The sequence below is a fragment of the Canis aureus genome, chromosome 35, assembly GCF_053574225.1.
Source record: "Canis aureus isolate CA01 chromosome 35, VMU_Caureus_v.1.0, whole genome shotgun sequence".
Classification (NCBI taxonomy): domain Eukaryota; kingdom Metazoa; phylum Chordata; class Mammalia; order Carnivora; family Canidae; genus Canis; species Canis aureus.
Window position 1 is genome coordinate 13,517,628 of NC_135645.1, and position 20,809 is coordinate 13,538,436.

General features: G+C 40.2%; 1 protein-coding gene across 2 annotated transcripts in view; it reads right to left on the reverse strand.

Annotated features, from left to right (window-relative positions):
- SIDT1 (SID1 transmembrane family member 1) overlaps positions 1-17,104 on the reverse strand; it is a 95,545-nt gene extending 78,441 nt beyond the window's left edge. For both annotated transcript variants that reach the window (XM_077884434.1, XM_077884433.1), the window contains exon 1: positions 16,895-17,104. In XM_077884434.1, coding sequence (XP_077740560.1) covers positions 16,895-17,089 — 195 coding nt within the window. In that variant the 5' untranslated portion in view covers positions 17,090-17,104. The remainder of the gene's footprint in view (positions 1-16,894) is intronic.
- Between the last annotated feature and the right edge of the window lie 3,705 nt (positions 17,105-20,809).

Below are 20,809 nucleotides of genomic sequence, written 5' to 3' on the forward strand. Positions count from 1 at the left end.
GCATTGACTTGGGGGCTACCCAGCCCCTACTTCCTCTACTCCACTAAACTGTGTGTTTTGTGGGAGACAAGGCTGCTGATGGATGCCAAAGGAATTAGATATATGACCTATGCTTGGATAGTTGGATGCTTCCACTTGGTACTTAAATTTTTTTAAAATATTTATTTATTTATTTATTTATTCATGAGAGACAGAGAGAGAGAGGCAGAGACACAGGCAGAGGGAGAAGCAGGCTCCATGCAGGGAGCCTGATGTGGGACTCGATCCTAGACCCTGGGATCAGGCCCTGAGCCAAAGGCAGACGCTCAACTGCTGAGCCACCCAGGTATCCCAACCACTTGGTACTTTCAATGGTGACTAAACAATACAAAGATGAAGGGAAAGTTTAGAATTCACTGTCAATGCTGACACCAGTAGGGTCCATGCCAGCAGGGTCCAGGGGTGACCATATCTAATGGCAGAGCAGGTGGTAGTTCTCAGTGGGTATCTTTACAAAACCTTTCTGCATCATGACAGTTGCCATAATTTCCTGCAGCTTAATTTCTCTTGGTTCCTAACCATAGTCTGAGCCTGGCAACTCAAGTTTGTGAGCTACCCAATGTCCTTCTAAAAATTACTTTTCTGCTTAAGTTTGCCAATTGATTTCTGTTGCTTGCAGCTAAGAACTTTGCCTGACCCCCAAGTCTGCTTTCTTTTTCTACCTCACTCATACCCCATAGCTATTTTAGAGCCTCACTGTCCACAGGCCTCCCCAAACCATCTCTGCATGCTCAGACTTCATTTTGTTTGCCTCTTTCCTTATCCCCATGTTGTGTCCTTTTATTATCCGGATAAACATTGTCTTCGTCCTAGAAAGTTGTACTTGCTCTACTCTGGTGAAGATAGTATGGGGAGAGAGTGCGGACAAACACAGAATTTCTTGTTGCAAATATTGGAAAGGACAAAAAAAAACCTGTGAGTATTTTCATGTCAATTTTTAATATATGCTTCCAGTTTAGATAATTATGAATTATTTGTCCATATCAGAACAGTTAAATCTAGAAGAACAGAAACAATTGGCTAATCCTGTTTGCTGAGGCTTATCTTCATGGCTGTTTAATGAAGATCCAGAAATACCAGTTCTCAGCATTAGCCCTGTCTTCCAGTGACAGATAGGCTAACTGCTTGGGTCTCCAAGCTGCCTGGTATCTGTCACAAAGGAACCCAGCATTGATGCAAATAAAGCATAAAGGAGATGAAGATTGGCCCTCTGGGTCCACAGGGAGTCCGAGTAAGATCACAGTTGGTGGGTGGCTGCTGCTCTGTGAAACACTGAAGCAAATCTGCCAACTTCTCAGTTTTTTTTTCTTTTTTTTTTAACTTCTCAGTTTTATTTAATGCCAATCCTGCTGGCTTGATTCACACAGACGAATGGATGCTTGGACAATTCCTGGGCTGGGGCTGAGGGGCAGGGTGGGGTGGGGGGGCGACAAAAAATGAAAACCTGTGTAGATTTTCATTAATTGTAAGGGAATCCAACATAAAGTGTGATCAAATGACCTGACTGAAAGTGCAATTGTTGTATTTTAAATTATTTTTTATTGTTGTTGGTAAGTATATAGATGTGCTTTTGTGGGAGGGAGAGTGGTTTAGCAGAAATATCTTGAGGAAATATCCTCAGGAGCTAGTTATGTTCCTGGCTTTGCTTCAAACTAGTTACGTGATTTGGAACATAAGTAATTAATTAATTATGTAAGTAAGTAATTTATTTCACTGGCTTTTAGGTCCCTCTCCTGTTAAGTGAAAAAGAGATGGGTGATTTAAAAGGGTTTTTTTTTAAGCTCTTAAGTTTAAAATACAATTATCCATTTCCATCCCAATGGTTTCAAGGGATATTTTATGTATTTCTTTTAGTGATAGAAAAAAAGAACAGAAAATGGAAGCCCAATTACACTTCTGTAGCTAAATATACTTGACAAGAATATCTTGTCGCCATGAATAAAGAAAATAATGGCACATGAAGTCAACAGAAATACAGGCTGACTTCCCAAATAGCATATGTTCTTCATCCTCCACCGTTGGTATTATTAAAATTCTATAGCATAATTTTAAAAATCGAGAGACCAGTTCTCTAGTAACTAAGATTACCCATCACGGCTTTGAATTTGGAAATATGGAAAAAAACATGTTGTCTGAAATGAAGAAGGAATGTCTTTGCCAGTAGCAAAGCCTCAAACAACCTGAGGAGATCAACCAAAGAGGAAGAAATCTGATGGGCCAACAGCGTTCGTAAAAGGTTTGAGAGACAAAAAAGATGGGGGGAGCAGAGAGATATAAGATACACAGAAAAAACTAGCAAGAAGAAAATGTTAGAGATTAGAGGTAGTGGCAATAGAATCGAAGATTGGAAACAGAAATAAGAACAATGAGCTCCAGGTAGAGAGCTGCTTCAGATTCTCTGATCCAAGTTGGGATATAAATGCACACACACATATGTAACACTATAATACTAAAAACACAGAGTGGTCTTTTCCACATCATGCTGGAACAATAGGATACCACATTTAAAAATACATATGTATCTAGACAGAGACCTTATCCTACTCACAAAATTAACCCAAAATGGATCATAAACCTACATGTAAAATTCAAAGCTATAACATTTCAGAAGATAACCCAGGAAAAAATCTAGGTGACCTTAGACTTGGTGACAACTTTTTGTTTTATTTATTTATTTATTTATTTATTTATTTATTTATTTATTTAAGAACCAAGTGTTATAGGGGCTGGGAGTGGGGGTAAGTGGGAGGGGGAAGGGGTGGAGGGGGAGAGAGAGACTCCCAAGCAGGCTCCACACCCAGAGCTCTATCTCATAAGCCTGAGATTATGACCCTGAGATCATGACCTGAGCGAAATCAAGAGTCAGATAGTTAACCAACTGAGCCACCCAGAGCCCCTTTACATATAACACCAAGGCATGGGATGATTCATTAAAGAAAAATTGGTAAGTAGTACTTTCTTAAATTAAAAATGTCTGCTCTGTCAAACAGCACTCTTAAGTGAGTAAGAAGATAAGGCACAGACAAGTAGAAAATAATTGCAACACTTATATTTGATAAAAGACTCGCATCCAAAATCTACAAAGGATTGTTAAAACTGAACAAAAAGGAAACGAACAATCCAATTTAGAAATGAGCAAAAGATCTGAACAGATACCTTACTAAACAAAATATACAGGTAGCAAATAAGCATATGAAAATATGCTAATATGCCCTTAGGAAATTGCAAATTAAAACAATGAAATACCACTATACCCCTATTAAAATGGCTAAAATGCAAAGCACTGACAATACTAGATGCAAATGAGGATGTGGAGCAACAAGGACTCTTTCATTGCAGGTGGGAGTACAAAATGGTGCACTCACTTTGGAAGGCAGTTTGACAGTTTCTAAGAAAGCTAAACATATTCTCACCATAGGATCCAGGAATTAAGCTCCTTGGTATTTACCCAAAGGAGTTGAAAACTTATGTTGTACAAAAATCTGCACACAAATGTTTCTAGCAGCTTTATTCATAATTGCCAAAAATTGGAAGCAACGAAGATATCCTTCAATAGGTGAATGGATAAACAAACTTTGGCACATCCAAACAAAAGCATATTCTTTAATACTAAAAAGAAATAAACTATTGAGCTATGAAAAAAAAAAACCATGAAGGAACTTTAGATGCATATTGCTAAGTGAAAGAAGCAAGTCTGAAAAGGCTACATACTGTATGATTCCAACTACATGACATTCTGGGAAAGGCAAAACTAGAGAAACAATAAAAAAGCTGCTTCCAGGATTTGAGGGAAAGAGGGAGAGGTGAATAGGTGAAACACGGGATTTTTACGGGGATTAAATGAATTATCCTGTACAATCCACTGAATGGTGGATACATTATGCATTTCTCAAAACCTATGGAACCATATAACACCAGGAATGAACCATAAAGCAAACTGTGAACTTCAATATATAATAAAGATCAAAGTAACACCAAAGCTATATCAACATTGGTGTATCATTAGTGTAGCACGCTAATGCAAGATGTTGGTAATTAATTATAAATAAATTAATTGATGCTTAATTTTTTCTAAACCTAAAACTTCTCTGAAAAATAAAGTCTATTTAAAAATATATATATAAAGGAAGAGTGAGGAAGCATACAAAGCTGAAAAACTTTTGTGTCTTGGGATAGGTAGAGGGAAGGGCAAACCTTTACACTCTTAATCGTCCAATCAATTGTAAAGTACTACAGCCAGGGGATGCTTTTACTTAGGACTACATGCTACTTGATGATGTTAGATAAACTTTAATTTTGCCACCATTTTCAGATATAGAGTATTTTATTTAAACACTTATGAGTTTAACCAAAATAAGTGATCTATACTTATAAATAAATGAATACTTTCATAATTACATATAGACACCCTGGCTAGTCTTTGGATCAGCTGAAGAAGGCTGGGTCCCAAACAAACTTCCTTAAAATTATGAGCTGAGAACTAGCTCTTGAAAAGGTTTTTAATGGAACAGAGGGAAAATTGGGAGCTATGGCAGGGAAATGGATTCCTATAGCTTTCCTATCAGAAAAGAAGGCTTATATTCAACTTTCTTTGGACACATTTTTCAATATAAGACACCTTCAAATCAGTTTCACTCTTCTTATCCAACCCATTAAAAAATCACTTACTTAATCTTTTTTTTTTCACTTACTTAATCTTGTGCAAAATCAACATCTGCATATCCTTCTTCCTAATAGCAAAATCAATTTATTTGCCTATTGTCACTTCAAATAAACTGAAGGGATGAGACAAAAGCGAATTTGAAGTAATTACTATAGCAAATTATTTCAATTCATTTTATTATTAAAAACATTTAATATATAATCTACATTTGCTATATAGCACTCAGCTTTGCTTTTATCTCTCCAGGAATGGAGCACTATCTTTTGATTGGTAAATCAACTGCTTCTCCTGTATAAACAATTTTTACACATGTTCTTAGAAATTTATTATATATGAAAACCAAAGGATCTTAGACTGAGGACATAGGTGTTAAGTCCAATAGTTGTTCTTACTGCTGACCTTAGCCTTTAAGAAGAATACAAATCCTTAGATTTTGTTTTGGTTTTGGTTTGCGTAGGAACTAATGTGCTAAAGAAAACCTCAAACTTTCATTTTCACAATGTACAATAAAATAAACAATATTCAAAAAAATTTTAAGCAAAATAAAAAAGACTATGATTTTATTGCCTGGCAGCACTATGGTATGTTTGATATTTTCCTTGGCAAATAAGCAGAAAAAATGGTGAGGCCCCAATTCGAATAGCTCATTAGATGTCCCTTTAAATCATTAATGCACCATCTTGGTGTATTGACATGGGACTTCAGTTAGTTCCAGAGTTAAACAATGTAGGAAGAGCTGGCTAACAAACTCTGGGTGCTGCATGGCAACGTGTAATAATATCAATCCATTTGAAAGGAAGAAAGAAATCTTTCTTCTGGCATCTTCTTGCAGCACAGAAGTTTCATGGTATCACAAGTATCAAGTCCTTGATCTTTTAGATTCAAGCCAACAGTGAGAAATGAGGAAAAAGAAGGATGACTGAAAATCTCTACTTTTTTTTTTCTTTTTTAAATATGTAAATTCAATTAGCCAACATATAGTACATCATTGGTTTCTGATGTAGAGTTCAGTGATTCATCAGTTGCATATAATACTCAGTGCTCATCACATCACGTGCCCTCCTTACTGCCCATCACCCAGTTACCTCATCCCCTCACCCACCTCCCTTTTAGCAACCCTCAATTTGTTTCCTACAGTTAGAATCTTTCATGGTTTGTTTTCCCCTCTGATTCCTTCCCAGTCAGTTTTCTGTGCTGTGATTTATTTTCCCTATGATCTTCTGTGCTGTGTCTTATGTTCTATATGTAAGTGAAAATCCCCACATATTGTATAAGATACCTAAAATACCCCCCACAGAAAAGAGCATCACAACAGTAAAATCAAAACAAAACAAAATAACCAAAAAACTAAACCCAAAACTATCACAAGCCTATTGACATGGCACTCAGGAAGAAACAAAAGGAATATGAGAAAGAAACTAAATGGAATTGGAATACAAGCTTAGCACATGTGGCAAAGGTGGAGGGAACAAAGCAAAACAAAATAGGACAAACACACCTCCAGGTGTGAAGAGCCCTAGGGGAAACTTCTCAAAAGAAACGAAACAAAACAAACAAGCAAAGAATAGTTTTTCAGAAACAATAATTTCAAGTTTCATTTATTTGCTTTTATAAGACAAGGAGTTAGAAATGATATTTTTGGCAAGAAATTTCTCCTACTTGTCTATAGTTAAGATAAACATTACGAGCACCTGAGTGGCTCAGTTGGTAGAGTTTGTGACTCTTGACCTTAGCACCATGAGTTTAAGCCCCACACTGGGCATAGAGCTTACTTTAAAAAAAGTAATAATAAAGTTGTACACAAGTATAAGGCATTCTTTAATTACACATAAAAATTACAATCTTGCACATGGTAAAAAAAAAAGGCTCAACTTCGTGCTTGAAAAAATATTAAAAATGTAGTCTCTTATCTGTGGGGAAAATAAAGCTCAGGGAGGAAATAGGTTTTGCTGAAGGTACATAGGTTATTAAAAAGATAAAAACACACATTTTCTGGTGTCCCACTCAGTGTTCTTCCCCAATAGTGCTCAGTATCTTGGTTGTTTGTTGTCCTTGACTTAGGAGAGCAAAACATGTTTCTTTTGAAATATTAAAAAAATACATTAAAAGTACATTAAAGACCATTAAAATATAGACAGGTTCGGAAAAGACCACTAAAAGACCAGAGACAATGTAAAGTTTACCATATTTCAGAAACACCTAGCAAAACCATATATTTTTAAAAATATGAGAACTCTACAGTCCAAGATTTGAAATGGATAAAATTATGAACCTGAATTCAGACACTCATATATTCAAGCCTCAGTGATTGCTGATGCAATTTGTTTCACTATTGTGGTTTTCAGTTTCTCATGAATAAAAAAATAATGATATGCTTATCTTTTTAACTATAAATTCAAAACTGAGGATTATTATCACTGGTCTAGTGACAGAGCTGCCTCTCTAGATGATCTGGATAATGGGTTACAATAGATGCCCTAGATGATAACTAATGATGTCATCTTCCCTTGTGATTCCCTAAAAGCCATGAAAATATTATTTATTTTGCTAGTGATGGGGAAGTATAATTCTGCCTCCTCAGTTATAATATGTGGGGTTTCTTTGTTTGTTTTTACCACACCACCAAGGGATTCTCAGACATTAGCTGGGTGTCCCATAATTCAACTCAATTCTGACACTTTCTACCTGGAGATAGCATCAGATTCCACAGGTTAAAGGATCAGTTCTACAAGACTGCCCTTCCCCACACTTCTTCCTGCCTTCAAATGCCAATCAAAAAGTTCAGGTTGGGGGCACCTGGCTGGCTCAGTCAGAAGAGCATGCAACTCTTGATCTCCAGGTCCTGAGTTCAAGCCCCAGGTTGAGTTTAGAGATTACATAAGTAAACAAACAAACTTTAAAAAAAGTCCAGGTTGTCACCTGACTGACCAGGTATAGATTAGAGGTTCCAACAACCCATCTGTGGATTTAATTAATTAACTTGACTAGAAAGAGGTAGACTACATAAAATGGGGGAAAGGACCTATGAAATTTCTCAGAAAGAAAGTCATGTTTGATCATTTCACAAAGATAAGAGAAGAAAGCTAGGAAACCTATCCAGGTCCATCTTTCCCTGCTAAAGTAAGAAAAATTCATCTAATGTAAATATGAGCAATAGATAAGGACTGCAGTTGAATCCCAAACAAAGTTACTGGAAGTAAAAGAGACTAAGAAGCAGAAAAAATCATTTCAGATGGTGAACATATGCCAGAAAACTGTACCTATAAAATAGGTAGAAAGTATAGCCTAATATTTCAACATTAAAAGTTATGAACATATAAAAATTATAAAAAAGCCATAAATCAGGGTTTTAAAAGTTCAGAAATGAAATCACTGGAAAAATGAAGTTTTAAAAAATAAATAGCAGAACTCAGGGTAAAAAAGGGAGATAAATTTTAAAATTGTCATAAATGAATATTTAATTTGAAGGAGCACAGAGGGGATCCCTGGGTGGTGCAATGGTTTGGCGCCTGCCTTTGGCCCAGGGCGCGATCCTGGAGACCCGGGATCGAATCCCACATCGGGCTCCCGGTGCATGGAGCCTGCTTCTCCCTCTGCCTGTGTCTCTGCCTCTCTCTCTTTCTCTGTGACTATCATAAATAAATAAAAATAAAAAAAAAAAATGAAGGAGCACAGAGATATAAAAAAAATACTTCCAAAAAAAAAATACTTCCATAATATCATAAGGAAAACAGAAGATGGGAAGGAGAAAAATAAATTAATCTGGGCAGGATATAAAAAATAATTCTAGAAAAGTTGGTAGATATAGTAAACAATAAAGAAGGGCCAACATAAGTATGAAGGGAATTCCTAAAGAAGATAAGCATTTGAATAAATGAATGTTAAAAACTCTAAGGAAAATTTCCTGAATTAAATAATCATTGAGGTTACATATTGCAAGATTATATCACATACCTGGGTAAGCCTGCCCTTCAGACATGGTCTGGTAAAACTACTGGATTTCAAAGAAAAAAGGAAAGGGAATCTTTTAGGATTATGAAATTACTTGCAAGAGAAAGAATCCCTTTTATCATCACTTTTGCCAGAAGCCAAAGAAAAATGCTTAAAACTCAAGGAAAAAAACCTATAAGCCAAGGGTTTTATATTCAGCTAATCAGACTTGCAAGTACATGGCTTTGGACAAAGTGTTGTGAACATGAAAGAATTATAGGAGATACCTCCTAGATAATAAGCTTTAGACAATCAAACAACTGGAGGACATTAACATAAGTCTAGTTGTGAAATTTTAATTTATAGATACCTGTAGAACTAAGACTAAATGTTGTAAGGAAGATAGCCTAGCTTGTAATGATATATGCTTTGATAATGCAGATATGAACAACTAATCAAAAATGGGGCAAGAATGGGGACAATATTTGAAAAGTAGCACAAGTTCATTAATTTCTCTAAAGGTATTAACTAGGGTTTAGATTTGGGAGTTGTAAAAAGAGATGGAGGGGTGCCTGGTAGCTCAGTCAGTTAAGCGTCTGCCTTTGGCTCAGATCACGATCTCAGGGACCTGGGATTGAGCCCCGAGTCTGTATCCCTGCTCAACAGAGAGTCTGCTTCCCTCTCCCTCTGTTGCTCCCCTGGCTTTTGCTTCTCTATCTCAAATAAATAAATAAAATCTTTTTTTTTTTTTTTAATGAGATGGAGAAGATACCAGCTAATTTCAATATTGCTCATCATAGAGAACTAAGAGACAAAAACAGAAGAGGCCAATGGCATTATATAAATATATTAGTAAAAAGGTAACCATTGGAACAACAAAAAACTGCTTTATTTTACAGACCATAATTTTTTTTTTTTTTTTAGAGAATGCACCAGTGTGCACACACACATGAGGCAGGACGAGGGGCAGAGGGAGAGGGAGAGAAAATCTTAAGCAAACTCCATGCTCAGAGTGGAGCCTGATGTGAAGCTGGATTTCATCACCCTGAAATCACGACCTGAGCTGAAGTCGTGAGTTGGACGCTTAATAGACTAAGTGACCCAGGTGCCCCTGGGCCATAAATTTTTAATGGTTACCTATATAGGAAGAGAGGAAATGAGGTGCAGGAAACAGGGGTAGAAGCTAGACTTCTGTTTGTATTGTTGTGGGTTTTTTTTTTAATGTGATTTTACCAGTCTGTGGGTTTTCTTTTAGTTCTTTTTTTTTTTTTTAACATGTTATTTCTTTATTTGAGAGAGGGAGAGAGAGAATGGAATAAGGAGGAGCAGACAGAAAAGGAGAAGCAGACTCCCCGCTGAGCAGGGAGCCTGATGTGGGGCTCCATCCCAGGACCCTGGGATCATGATCAGAACTAAAGGTAGATGCTTAACTGACTGAACCACCTAGGTACCCCAAAGCTAGACTTCTTTGAATATATCATGTTATACAGATTTTTATTTGTTAACTTTCAAACAAAATTAAGAAGCATCCCTGAAATTCAAAAGTAAAGTGAAGCAAATGAACCTAGTAAGTTGATAATATAACTGCATTGAAAGGATAACATAACTGCACTGCTACCTTACTTTCAAACACAGTAATTTGACTCAACATCAATCATGAAATATGCCATAAGGTTAAAGGAACTGTAAAAATAACTCTCAAACTGTTGCCAGTAATCTTATTTTTGGTAATGTTGTTAGTATTGTTATCTAAAACTGCTGTGTGTATATTGTGGGTTAAAGCAAATGAGTAAGTCAATATAGTAGAGAACCAGGGTTTTGGGCATAGGAGAAAGGAAATCGATGTGTAAGATGGATAAGGTTAAGTAAAAACCCTGTATTTCTGAAGTACTAGTGTGAATTCATGATACAAACTGTCCTTTAGCTCTGTGTACTAAAAAGAATTAGAAAAAAATTACCAATCCATTAGCAATAGGGGCCTCTTGGTTTCATACTGTGGTCTCTATTTCTTACTCAAAGGAACCTGACCTTTCTAATTCCATGTTGGAGACAAGAACTGAACCTGATGAGCTTAGAATAACTGTCCATGCCAGAAAGCAAGGAAGATGTCAGAGAGTGCTTGTATTTTATCAAGATAATTCAGGATCCAATTCAAATTGTCTTTTTCTGGCCAATAAAGAATCTGCACTTAAGTTTAGTAACAGCAATGGGTTAACACACATAAAATATGTTTAAATTCATGAGCTCATACTTATGCTAAATGAAATCTCATTGGTCATTATTATAAGATGCTAAAAGACAACTCATTATTTTGAAAATTGGTAAATAAAGGTGAAGAATGAAGTCTTTATCCCATGTCTGTTTCACAAACAATAGCTTAAGGTACCCAAAGAGCTGATGAGGAAAGATTTCTTATTATAAGAGTATTCCAGCTCATGAATGAGAAAATAAGAGATATAATTAAAATATCATTACTTTGTTATTCCTAATGAAACTAGGCAATTATGATCCACGGTGGGTATCATCACAAAAAAAGAGACAAGCAGGTATTATATGCCTCCTGGTAGAAATATATACCACCGCTTTTGACGCAGTGTTGTCAATAAAGAAATCAGATACGTTTTTCTATATGTGAAAGGCCTTTGTCCTTTCTTCCTGTTGAAGTTCTTTTTATCTCTTATGACCTTTTCAAGCCTCATATCCTCCAGCAAAGCTATCTGTGGGATGAATGAGTTCTCTAAAGTCTTGTAGGACTTGGAGCAGTGCTGTCCAAGGAAAATATATGACTCACATGTGTGCTTTTAAATTTTCTTGTAGCTACTTTAAAAAGTACAAAGAAACAAGTGGAGTTAATTTTATTAATATATTTGATTTAACTTAATATATCCAAAATAATATCACTTTAACATACAATCAATGGAAATATTAATGGCACATTTCTACTGTCTTTGAGATCTGGTGTATATTCTACACTTATGGTACATCTCATATTGTGACTGGCCACATTTCAGGTGCTCAATGGCCACATGTGGACAGTGGCTACCATGTTGGACAGCAAATACTTACAGAATCCATTATATAACTTAGCACATGACTATCAGGTCTAGGCAGGCAGAAGATGGGTTCTGCATGAAATTGGATCCCAGACTGGAAAATATCAGCCTCTAAATATCCTTAAGACACTTTGATGTAGAATTTTCAGAGCCACAGAGGAAAACATGGGAAGTAACTGCTATGGACTGAATGTTTGCATCCCCTTCTGCCTCCAAACTCATACGTTGCAGGCTAATCCCCCATGTGACCTTCCAAAGGTAAAGCCTTTGGAAGGTCATCAGGTCATGAGGTTGGAGCCCTCATGATGAGATTAGTGCCCTTAGAAGAGATAGGAGAGAGCTTGCTTAACCTCTCCGCTTGCTGGGCCACGGGAAGATAGAGCTATAAGAAGGCACTGTTACATACTAGGTGGTCAGCTCTCACCAGGCACCAAATCTGTTGATGCTTGGATCTTGGACCATGTAGTCTCCAGAACTGAGAGAAATGATGTCTGTTTTTTAAGACACCCGGTCTATGGTAGTCTGTTCAGCCAGATAATGTAGTAATGAGAGAATTTTCTCCTCACAAACAAGCACCAGTCCAGTTCATTAGGGGAACTGGGAGACCAGCAGATGAGGCTTCTCTGCCTCAGTACATAAAGAACACAGGGGGCGTGCATCCCAGACCCGGGGAACTGAGGGTAATCCTATCACAAGTTTTCATTCTTCCACGTAATCAGTAAGGTATAGTTAGAAGTTACTGCTCAAATATCCTGATATATACGTCATTGTTCCCAAGAACTGGATAGGCTTTTTGAATTTGGACCCAAAATGCAGTATAACTGGTTCTAGGTAGACAACTACTGGTTGATGTGAATAAAGCCAAGGATTGTTCCTTGGGCATAAAACAAGCATATGTCCTTAAAAGATAAATGTCTCAGTTGAATAAACAAAAGGAATATTTCCAGGGAAACATTTCAAATTAAAAGATCTATGGTGAACAATGAATTCTGTTGCTGAAAGCCTCAGAGAACACTTCTTGTTGCATGGTAGTTAGATTTTTATTTAAACGCTTCTTATCAGCATCTAGCTCAAGTATAAACATCTGATTATTGCCACCACCTGTCTCTACAAGAGTATTCTCATTTCTCAATAAACCTGCTTTTGTGCCCTCTGTCCTAGTCAAACATATGCCTGGTGACTTTCTCAACAAGGTGATTTCCTCCTCGTTTATTTCCAGCCCTGTAGTGATAGAGGACCCAGTTTACGATAGTGAAAACTCTCCTCCTCTGAAAAGGAGTCTCCAGATACTTCCCCTCCAGAGAAATAAAATGAACCATGATCTCGCCTAATCTGCAACTTCAATCCTTATATTCATTATTTTTGTAAGCAGTCGCTCCATTCTTCCAGTGATTTTTTTTTTTAAGGGCAACTTCCTATTTACTTTACTCTGCCTAGAAGACATATGAGACCTTTCCTGATGCTGACCTCAGCTAATTAGCATGACACAAGCTTGGCTAAATAGTTCCTTGAGACCAGTGTTTGGTACAGGAGATGCAGTGGCTGACAGGAAAGATTAGGGGCAAAGGTTCCCACAGCAGCTTCCTCTTCTCACCAAAGCCTAAATTGGGAATAGCCTTTCTCCACCAAAGTGAAGAAAAAATAATGGCAAACATAACAGTAGCTTGAAGAGAAAAAGAAAAAAAGATGAAAACTCAAAAAGCTATACTTTTTTTTTTTTTCTAAACCCAATTCTTTGTTGCTTTGAAGAGGTATAGGTGGGAGGTGACCCCTGCAGGAGAGGGATCCCTGACCAAAACTTGGGTCATTAAGGGAAAAAGGTCCTGGCCAGCCTTTTGACCTTGGGTTCATAGTTCTTTATTTAGTAGGGCCCTTCAATGAGTTTGGGGTCTGTGATGGAGGCAAAACTGCTTCTCACGAATAACAAAAATTTCGAGAGTGGGGGAGGCCAGCATTTGGGGTGGGGAGTAGCCAGTAAGATGGTGATAAACCAGAGCCTAAACATAGTGCCACCATCTTAAATTGGTAAATTGTTATAACAGCATTGCCTAGATTTCTGCTTTAATCTATCACCTACCCTATGCTGCTCTGCAAACCCTTATGTTACTCCAAACATTCAGGAAAATTCTGCTATACCTAAAAGCATCGTATTCATGTTTTGGAAGGTGGGGCTGCCAGTATCCAACATGGGGCAAACAGGACCAAGAAGAGAAGAGGCCATCAAGAGAAACAAGAGTAGGGGCACCAGGGTGGCTCAGTAGTTGAGCATCTGCCTTTGGCTCGGGTCATAATTCTGGGGTTCTGTGATCGAGTTCTGCATTGAGCTCCCTGCAGGGAGACTGCTTCTCCCTCTGCCTATTTCTCTGCCTCTCTCTCTGTGTCTCTCATGAATAAATAAATAAAATATTTTTAAAAAAGAGAAAGAAACAAGAGCAGTTAGATCAGAAAAATATAATCTCTGATGAAGTCAATGGGAATACCAGCTGGAGGGAGAGGGGAGTAATCCCCAAAGTAAGAGGGTTGAGGTTTCCACTATCTTACTTGCATACTAAAGAGATGTCTCAAAAGCTGTAAGATTTAAGGACAGCTGGTTCATATTATTGCATGCCAGTATTAAAATAATTAAGATACCTGAGTTATCTGCTAGTCCCACAGTTCCCAACTGTATTTCTCAGATTAGTGAAATTTTAGTGACTACTGGGGTTGTCAACTTTTTATTGTATCATGCAAAGATATTTTAAAAACTAAGTTTCACCATTGTTTCATAAAATAAGAGGTATGTAAGCATGTAGACAGGTAAAATGGAAAGGGAATGATGTCACTTACCAAGGCCACACACCCCATGCCTATAGAGTTAGGATTTTAATCTAAGCCAATCACCCTGAGACCCAGGAGGCCTTGGGAGGAAGTTTATGGGCATTTATTTCATTTAACCCTATATCCCTGGAGAGTGAGTCCTTAGAATACACACACACACACACACACACACACACATCCATTTTATAGAGGGGAGGGCTGAGGCTACTAGCGTGCTGCATGTGCACAAAGTGAGTTGGGCAGCCAGTCTGAGTTTAGTCAAGTGCCATATGTTAGCCTAAATACAGCATCTAAACTAATTCTCTATAATCAGACTTTCTAAATAATAGCCAAATAACCATTCTCAAAAAAGAAAAAAAAATTCATAACAATTTCATAACAATTGTTAAAAATGTTTTTATCTGGAATGATCTCACACTTCCAACCTAATAAAACATATACTTTATTTTTAAAAAAGATTTAGTTATTTATTTTAGAGGAAGGGTGGGGAGGGGCAGAGAAAGGGAGAGAGAGAGAGAGAGAGAGTCCCAAGCAGACTGTGCACTGACCATAGAGCCTGAGGTAGGGCTCAATCCCAGGACCCTGAGATCAGGACTTGACCAGCTGAGCAACCCAAGTGCCCCCAAAAGTATGTATTTAGTTTTATTTAGTTTTAGTTTACAATTTCCTTAAATCTTTCTTCACTTATTCACTTTTCAAAAATATTAATAAACCTTCCATGTGCCAAGCACTGTGCTAGGTGCTGGAACACGGAGATGAACATGACTCTGCCCCTGTCCTCAATATCTCACACTTTTCTAGGAAAGTCAGGCAGGTGACCCAGCTGCAAACAGTGCACCCGTGCAGTGGCAGAGAAACTCACCAAATACTAAGGGTGAAAAGGTTAAGTGATAGTTAAAAAATAGCCGATGTATTTCTAAGCTGAAGTGCAAGAAATACTAAAGCCTGATGTCAGAACTTACTTTGTGCATATCATCTGAGTTTCCTTACCAATGATTTGGAGGGGAGACTGATAGTACACCCCAGAGTTCATGGAATATTTCAGACTTATTCTGAGCAAATTACAGGGCTAGGGATACAACTCATGTGCCATGTCAGCTGGTCCATACTACACACTGGAAGGAAGAGATGGAATTGGGGGGATGAGAACTGTCCCTCCCACTTACCCAGGATAGAATGGCTCTGCACATGGTCACTCTGCCTACTTCAGGACATGCAACCTGAAGGTCAGCAGAGGACAGGCCCAGGTGGAGGGCTCTGCTGCCATGGTGACAGCAGCTTTGTGCCAGACTGGAGATGGGGAACTTGCTCAATACGCACAGCTGGGAGATGTCTGGGAGTGGTGATGGGCACATTGGTCCACCCTGCTTCATACTACTCCAAGCTACCAGGTTTCTGAATTCTGATTTTAAGTGAGAGTTAGAGAGGGAGGCATAAGGTGGTATCTCGAGTTATCTGATTCTGGACTTTCCCGAGGGACTAGGGAATGCTGGAATAGTAAGGGGTACACATGCACATTCACATGGGAAAAGGATCCAGAGGAAGGTGCACTGGGGGAGTCTTCTCCTTTCTGCATGCCCCAGAAGGTACCATATTAGAGGGGAAAAAAACCTACCCATGCATTTCTCCTACATTATATAATCAGAGTATATATATATATGTGTGTGTGTCAAAGGGATAGTTGCTGGGGCAGTCATTTCCTCCCGTTGTCTCACCTCGATTCTTGTCAGAAATAGGTCTAGAACTTTCACACAATCACCCATTTAACAGCAAAACCTCCACAGATCAGCTGATGGCTGCAGTTTGCACATCTCTGGCCACGTCCTGTGGCTTCTCGGGAGCACATACGTGTGACAGCGGTACAGAAACGCAGGAGGTGACTATCGAGCACTCAGAGGCTCTGCAGCTCGCGTCCATCCTCACACAGTCCTATTTTCCATTCTCAGCAGCTCTCCCTCCCCGTGCGCTACGAGGTAGAGGAGTCTGGAGAATCATCCAGATGAAATGAGGCTCCTTCTCCGCAAAGGCTTAGGAGCAGAGAGGTGCAGTCCTTTCCCTCCGCAGCCCTAGAAATCTTGAGTTTCCTTAGAGAAAGGCGCGGCAAGGGGGCCACGAGCCGCGGAAGGTGCAGGGAACCTGTGTCTCTGCAAAGCCCCGAAACGCCAGGGGACCAGGCCAGGGAAGGTGCGAGAGGAACGCGAGTCGTCGGTCCCCGGGCGGGCTGCGGAGGATGCGGCAGCCGGGGCAGGGCAGTGATTGCTTTGAAGGGCAAAGGGCACGAGGGGTCCTCTGGTCCCCGAGCTCAATTCTCAGGGAGGGGACCCCCCCCCCCCCCCAGCAGCGGCGGGGCTCCGATCGGGCAAGTTCCCGGGGAGGAGAGCGAGCGTCTTACCTGGCCGGGCTGGCTGGTGTAGTTGAAGGAGTAGATGTTCTCGGTGCTGAGGCTCACCACCCCGCCGTAGACGCGGTCGAAATCGGCGCCCCTGGCGGGGTCGCGGGGGTCGCGGCGCGGGGCGGGGGGGGCCGCGGCCCCCGAGAGCCAGGGCAGGAGCGCGCCGAGCAGCGCGAGCCCCGGGCCGCCCCGCATGGTGGGCGCCGCGCCCCTGGCCGAGCCGAGCCTCCCCGCGGAGGGGGCGGGCGCCCGTCCTTGCAAAGCCCCCCGCGGGCCCGGGGGCGCAGCCTGGAGACGGCCGATCAAACGGCGCCGCCGCCGGGGGTCCCCGCGGGAGGTCGCGGGCCGGGGGCGCAGGGGGCGCGGGGGGCGCGGGGCGCGCGGGGGGCGCGGGCCTGGGGCGGCTGCTGGGCTCTCCCGCTCCTGGGCGCCGGCCCTCCCCCTCTTCTCATTTCTGATAACCCCCGGCTTACCCAGCCAGAATTGCAACAGAGCCCTTCCCTTACTCTACCTCCAAAAAAATAATAATAAAAATTTCTCAAAAGGCATCGGAGACGCTCCAAGCAAGCGTTCCCCGGTCTCGAGGAGTCCACCTGAGCAGCCACCCGGCAGGAAACGCAGCCCGTGTGGAGGAGATGTGCGCCCTGGCTGCGAGCGAAGAAACAGAAAGCAACAGAGCCTGTCCCCAAAGAGGGTGCACGAGTTTGCTTTTCCTGTCTGCTACCTGCAGAGAGCCCCTGCCCGTTGGAACGATGGCCATGAACTCTCAGGTCTCCAACAGAACTCCTTCCCTCCCCGACACCTGTTTTATTTCCCCCAGCATCTTCTATTCTCAGGGAGAGCCTCCCCCCCTTCCGAGTTCTCTCTCCCTCGCCCTGTGTGTGTACGTGTTAAATATGCACAAGTCATAAAAGCAGCGAATAGCTGGGGGAAAGGAGGCACCTTCGAACACCGCCTGAAATCTGGCTCCGGAAGTTGTCAAGGACGATTTAGAGAGCTGGATTTCTGCAGAGGGTGCTTTTTTTGTTTGTTTGTTTGTTTGTTTTTTGTACCTCCCCCCCCCCCCCAACTTCTTGCCTACTTTACCCCTGCAGTGACTTCTTAGATTCTGGGAGAATCGCTGGGGTTCTGAATTGTCTTTCAAAAGAGGGAAACCACAGCCCATCATTAAAAGGAAAGATCCTTCTAATAAAAGTGAGGGGATTCCATTGAAACTGTTGAAGAGGCAGCTCCAGGTTGAGGTGGGAAGAGGATCCCTGGGAAGCCCTTGCGGGATCATCCGACAATCACAGTTCAGGTGCAGAAGAGAACTGACTGTTTGATTTCGGCTTCAAGTTATTCGTAAACTAGAAAATAATAGAATTGCGTTCAACTTGAAGGAACATTTTAAAGAGAAATCGGAAGAAAAGGTCCTGTTCAAAGAGTTAAAAGATTAAAATCCTAGCATTTACCATTCAAAGGGAGGGATTTAATTAATTAACTAATTAATGATTTAGAGAGTAAGTGGGGGAAGGGCAGATGATGAGGGAAAGAGAGGATCTCAAGCAGGTTCCACATTTAGCCTGAAGCACCACTCAGGCTGGATCTCACCACCCCAAGATCATGACCTGTGCAAAAATCAAGAGTTTGAGGCTTAATGGACTGGACCCCAGGTTGTTGTTTTCTTTTACCTCTTTGAGTTCCTATAATTTATTAAAATATCACAAAGGAGTTCAATACATTTGGTATAATGTTTTATTTTTTTAAAGAGTTTATTTATTCATGAGAGACACAGAGAGAGGCAGAGACATAGGCAGAGGGAGAAGCAGGCTCCCCACAGGGATCCTGATGAGGGACTCAATCCGTAAACTGGGATCACAACCTAAGCCAAAGGCAGATGCTCAATTGCTGAGCCACCCAGACATCCTTGGTATAACATTGTATAACAGTGCAGTCATAAAACCATGGAAGAGTGAGTTAGAGATTCTTTATTAGGACAATTTTCACTTTAAAACAACGTTCTTGAAAATGTATGGGCATAAGGACAAAAATACTAATTCAAAGAGGAGTCTCGGGGTAAAGTTTAAAGTGCAGCTCATTGTTTTGAGAAATAGAATAATTTCATACTGAATTTGAATGACATTAAACTGTTGTATTTAAAATGTCTATGCCTCTTTTTAGAATTTTTTTAAAAAGTTTTTTATTCACGAGAGACACAGAGAGAGGCAGAGACATAGGCAGAGAGAGAAGCAGGCTTCCTGTGGGGAGCCTGATGTGGGGACTCCATCCCAGGACCCCAGATCACTACCTGAGCCAAAGGCAGATGCTCAATGGCTGAGCCACCCAGATGCCCACCTCTTTTTAGAATTTAACAAAATTTCATAAGCTTGAAGTTTATAAAGTCTTTCAAGGTTAACTGGCCTAGCCAGTTCAAGCACTCTTTACAGCTATAGGGTCATGGAGTCCTACTCAACACCACAAGAGGTGAGTAATTGGCTTTTTCACACAGTAACTCTCTTGGGGGCAAGTGTCTCATTATTAGAAAAATATTTCACTTTCTAAATTGAAATCTGCCTCTTTTCCACTCACTGGCATGGGTTCTGCCCTCTGGAGCTAGGAATAAACTTAATCCTTCTTCCACATGACAACCTTGTGGGTATTTGAAGGAGCTATGATCCCAACATTAAGAACTGAAATTAGAAGTGATTAGAACAGATCCTTCATCTTAGCAAAGAACTCAAAATATTTATTTTAAAGCCACTACAGATTTTATATATACCATTTTGAATTATATACTACAAATTACTCTATACTACGATCTAATCCTCATTCTGTTAAATGACCTTGGGTAATTAACCTCACAGGATCACACGGTTCCTATAAGGAAAAGAGAAGGGGAAGAATGTTTTTGAAATTGTATTAGAAAGTTTAAGATGTTGTATGACCAAATATTGTTATCATACGACTCCTAGTTCAGCTAAAAGGTTAGATATGGTCCATCAACTAGGCTGGCTCGTAAAATATATACAAAGCCACGCTTTTATTGTGAGAGGCTGAATATATGAACAGACATTGCATAGACCATATTTGATAATAGACCTCTGACCCCAAACTCTGCAGCAACCAGTCCAGGGAGCCAAACCACAATCTCTGCAGCAAACGGCCCAGAACAATCAGGACGTGGTCAGTGACTGCCAACTTCCCCAATTTTTGCCTTTGCTTCCAATTCAAGATCAATCAGAGGAAGCCAAATATGCTCTACAAACCATAAAAATGCCCCACTTCTAGTTAGTCTACTCGCAGCTTCTCTATGTCACCAAGATACCATCAAAGTATTTTTAAAACCTTGTCTTTTTTTCATTATAAAGCTTTCCCAGTCCCCTGCCTGCCTTTGAGTCTTGGCCAAACACAGACGATGGTGGCTTGCTATAGCAAGCTCTGAATAAATAACCTCTGTTTTCATTTGAGTGGTCTTTTTTTTTTTTTTTTTTTACCCCCATAGTTTTCCTGAAGGTTCCAAGGAGATATTGTCTGTATTGCTTGTCACCATAACCCCAACCTTTAAGCAGGTGCAATACACACCACGACATTTGTGCCTTACCACTTGCAGTGCTGGGTATGTGTTGACGTGGTAAGTGAGCATCACGTCTGAGCTCTGCTTTCTTTTAAGTTCTTTGGCTATCTAGTCTCAGCTTGATACCTGGGTTTTGTGATTGGTTCTCATTTGTTTGGCATCTTTGGTGGAATCAGGTCATTCCTTTCATCGCTTTTTCTCTCTTTTCTGCTTCTGTTTTGTGTTATGCTGTCCAAAAATATTGTTTGCTATGGAGTAGAACACTGGACCAGCATTCTTCTGGACAAACATTGCTTTGGATTGCCTATAAAACTAGGCTATCTTTGTTTCAGTTGTTTTGTCCTTAGAGTTTGGCTTTGATC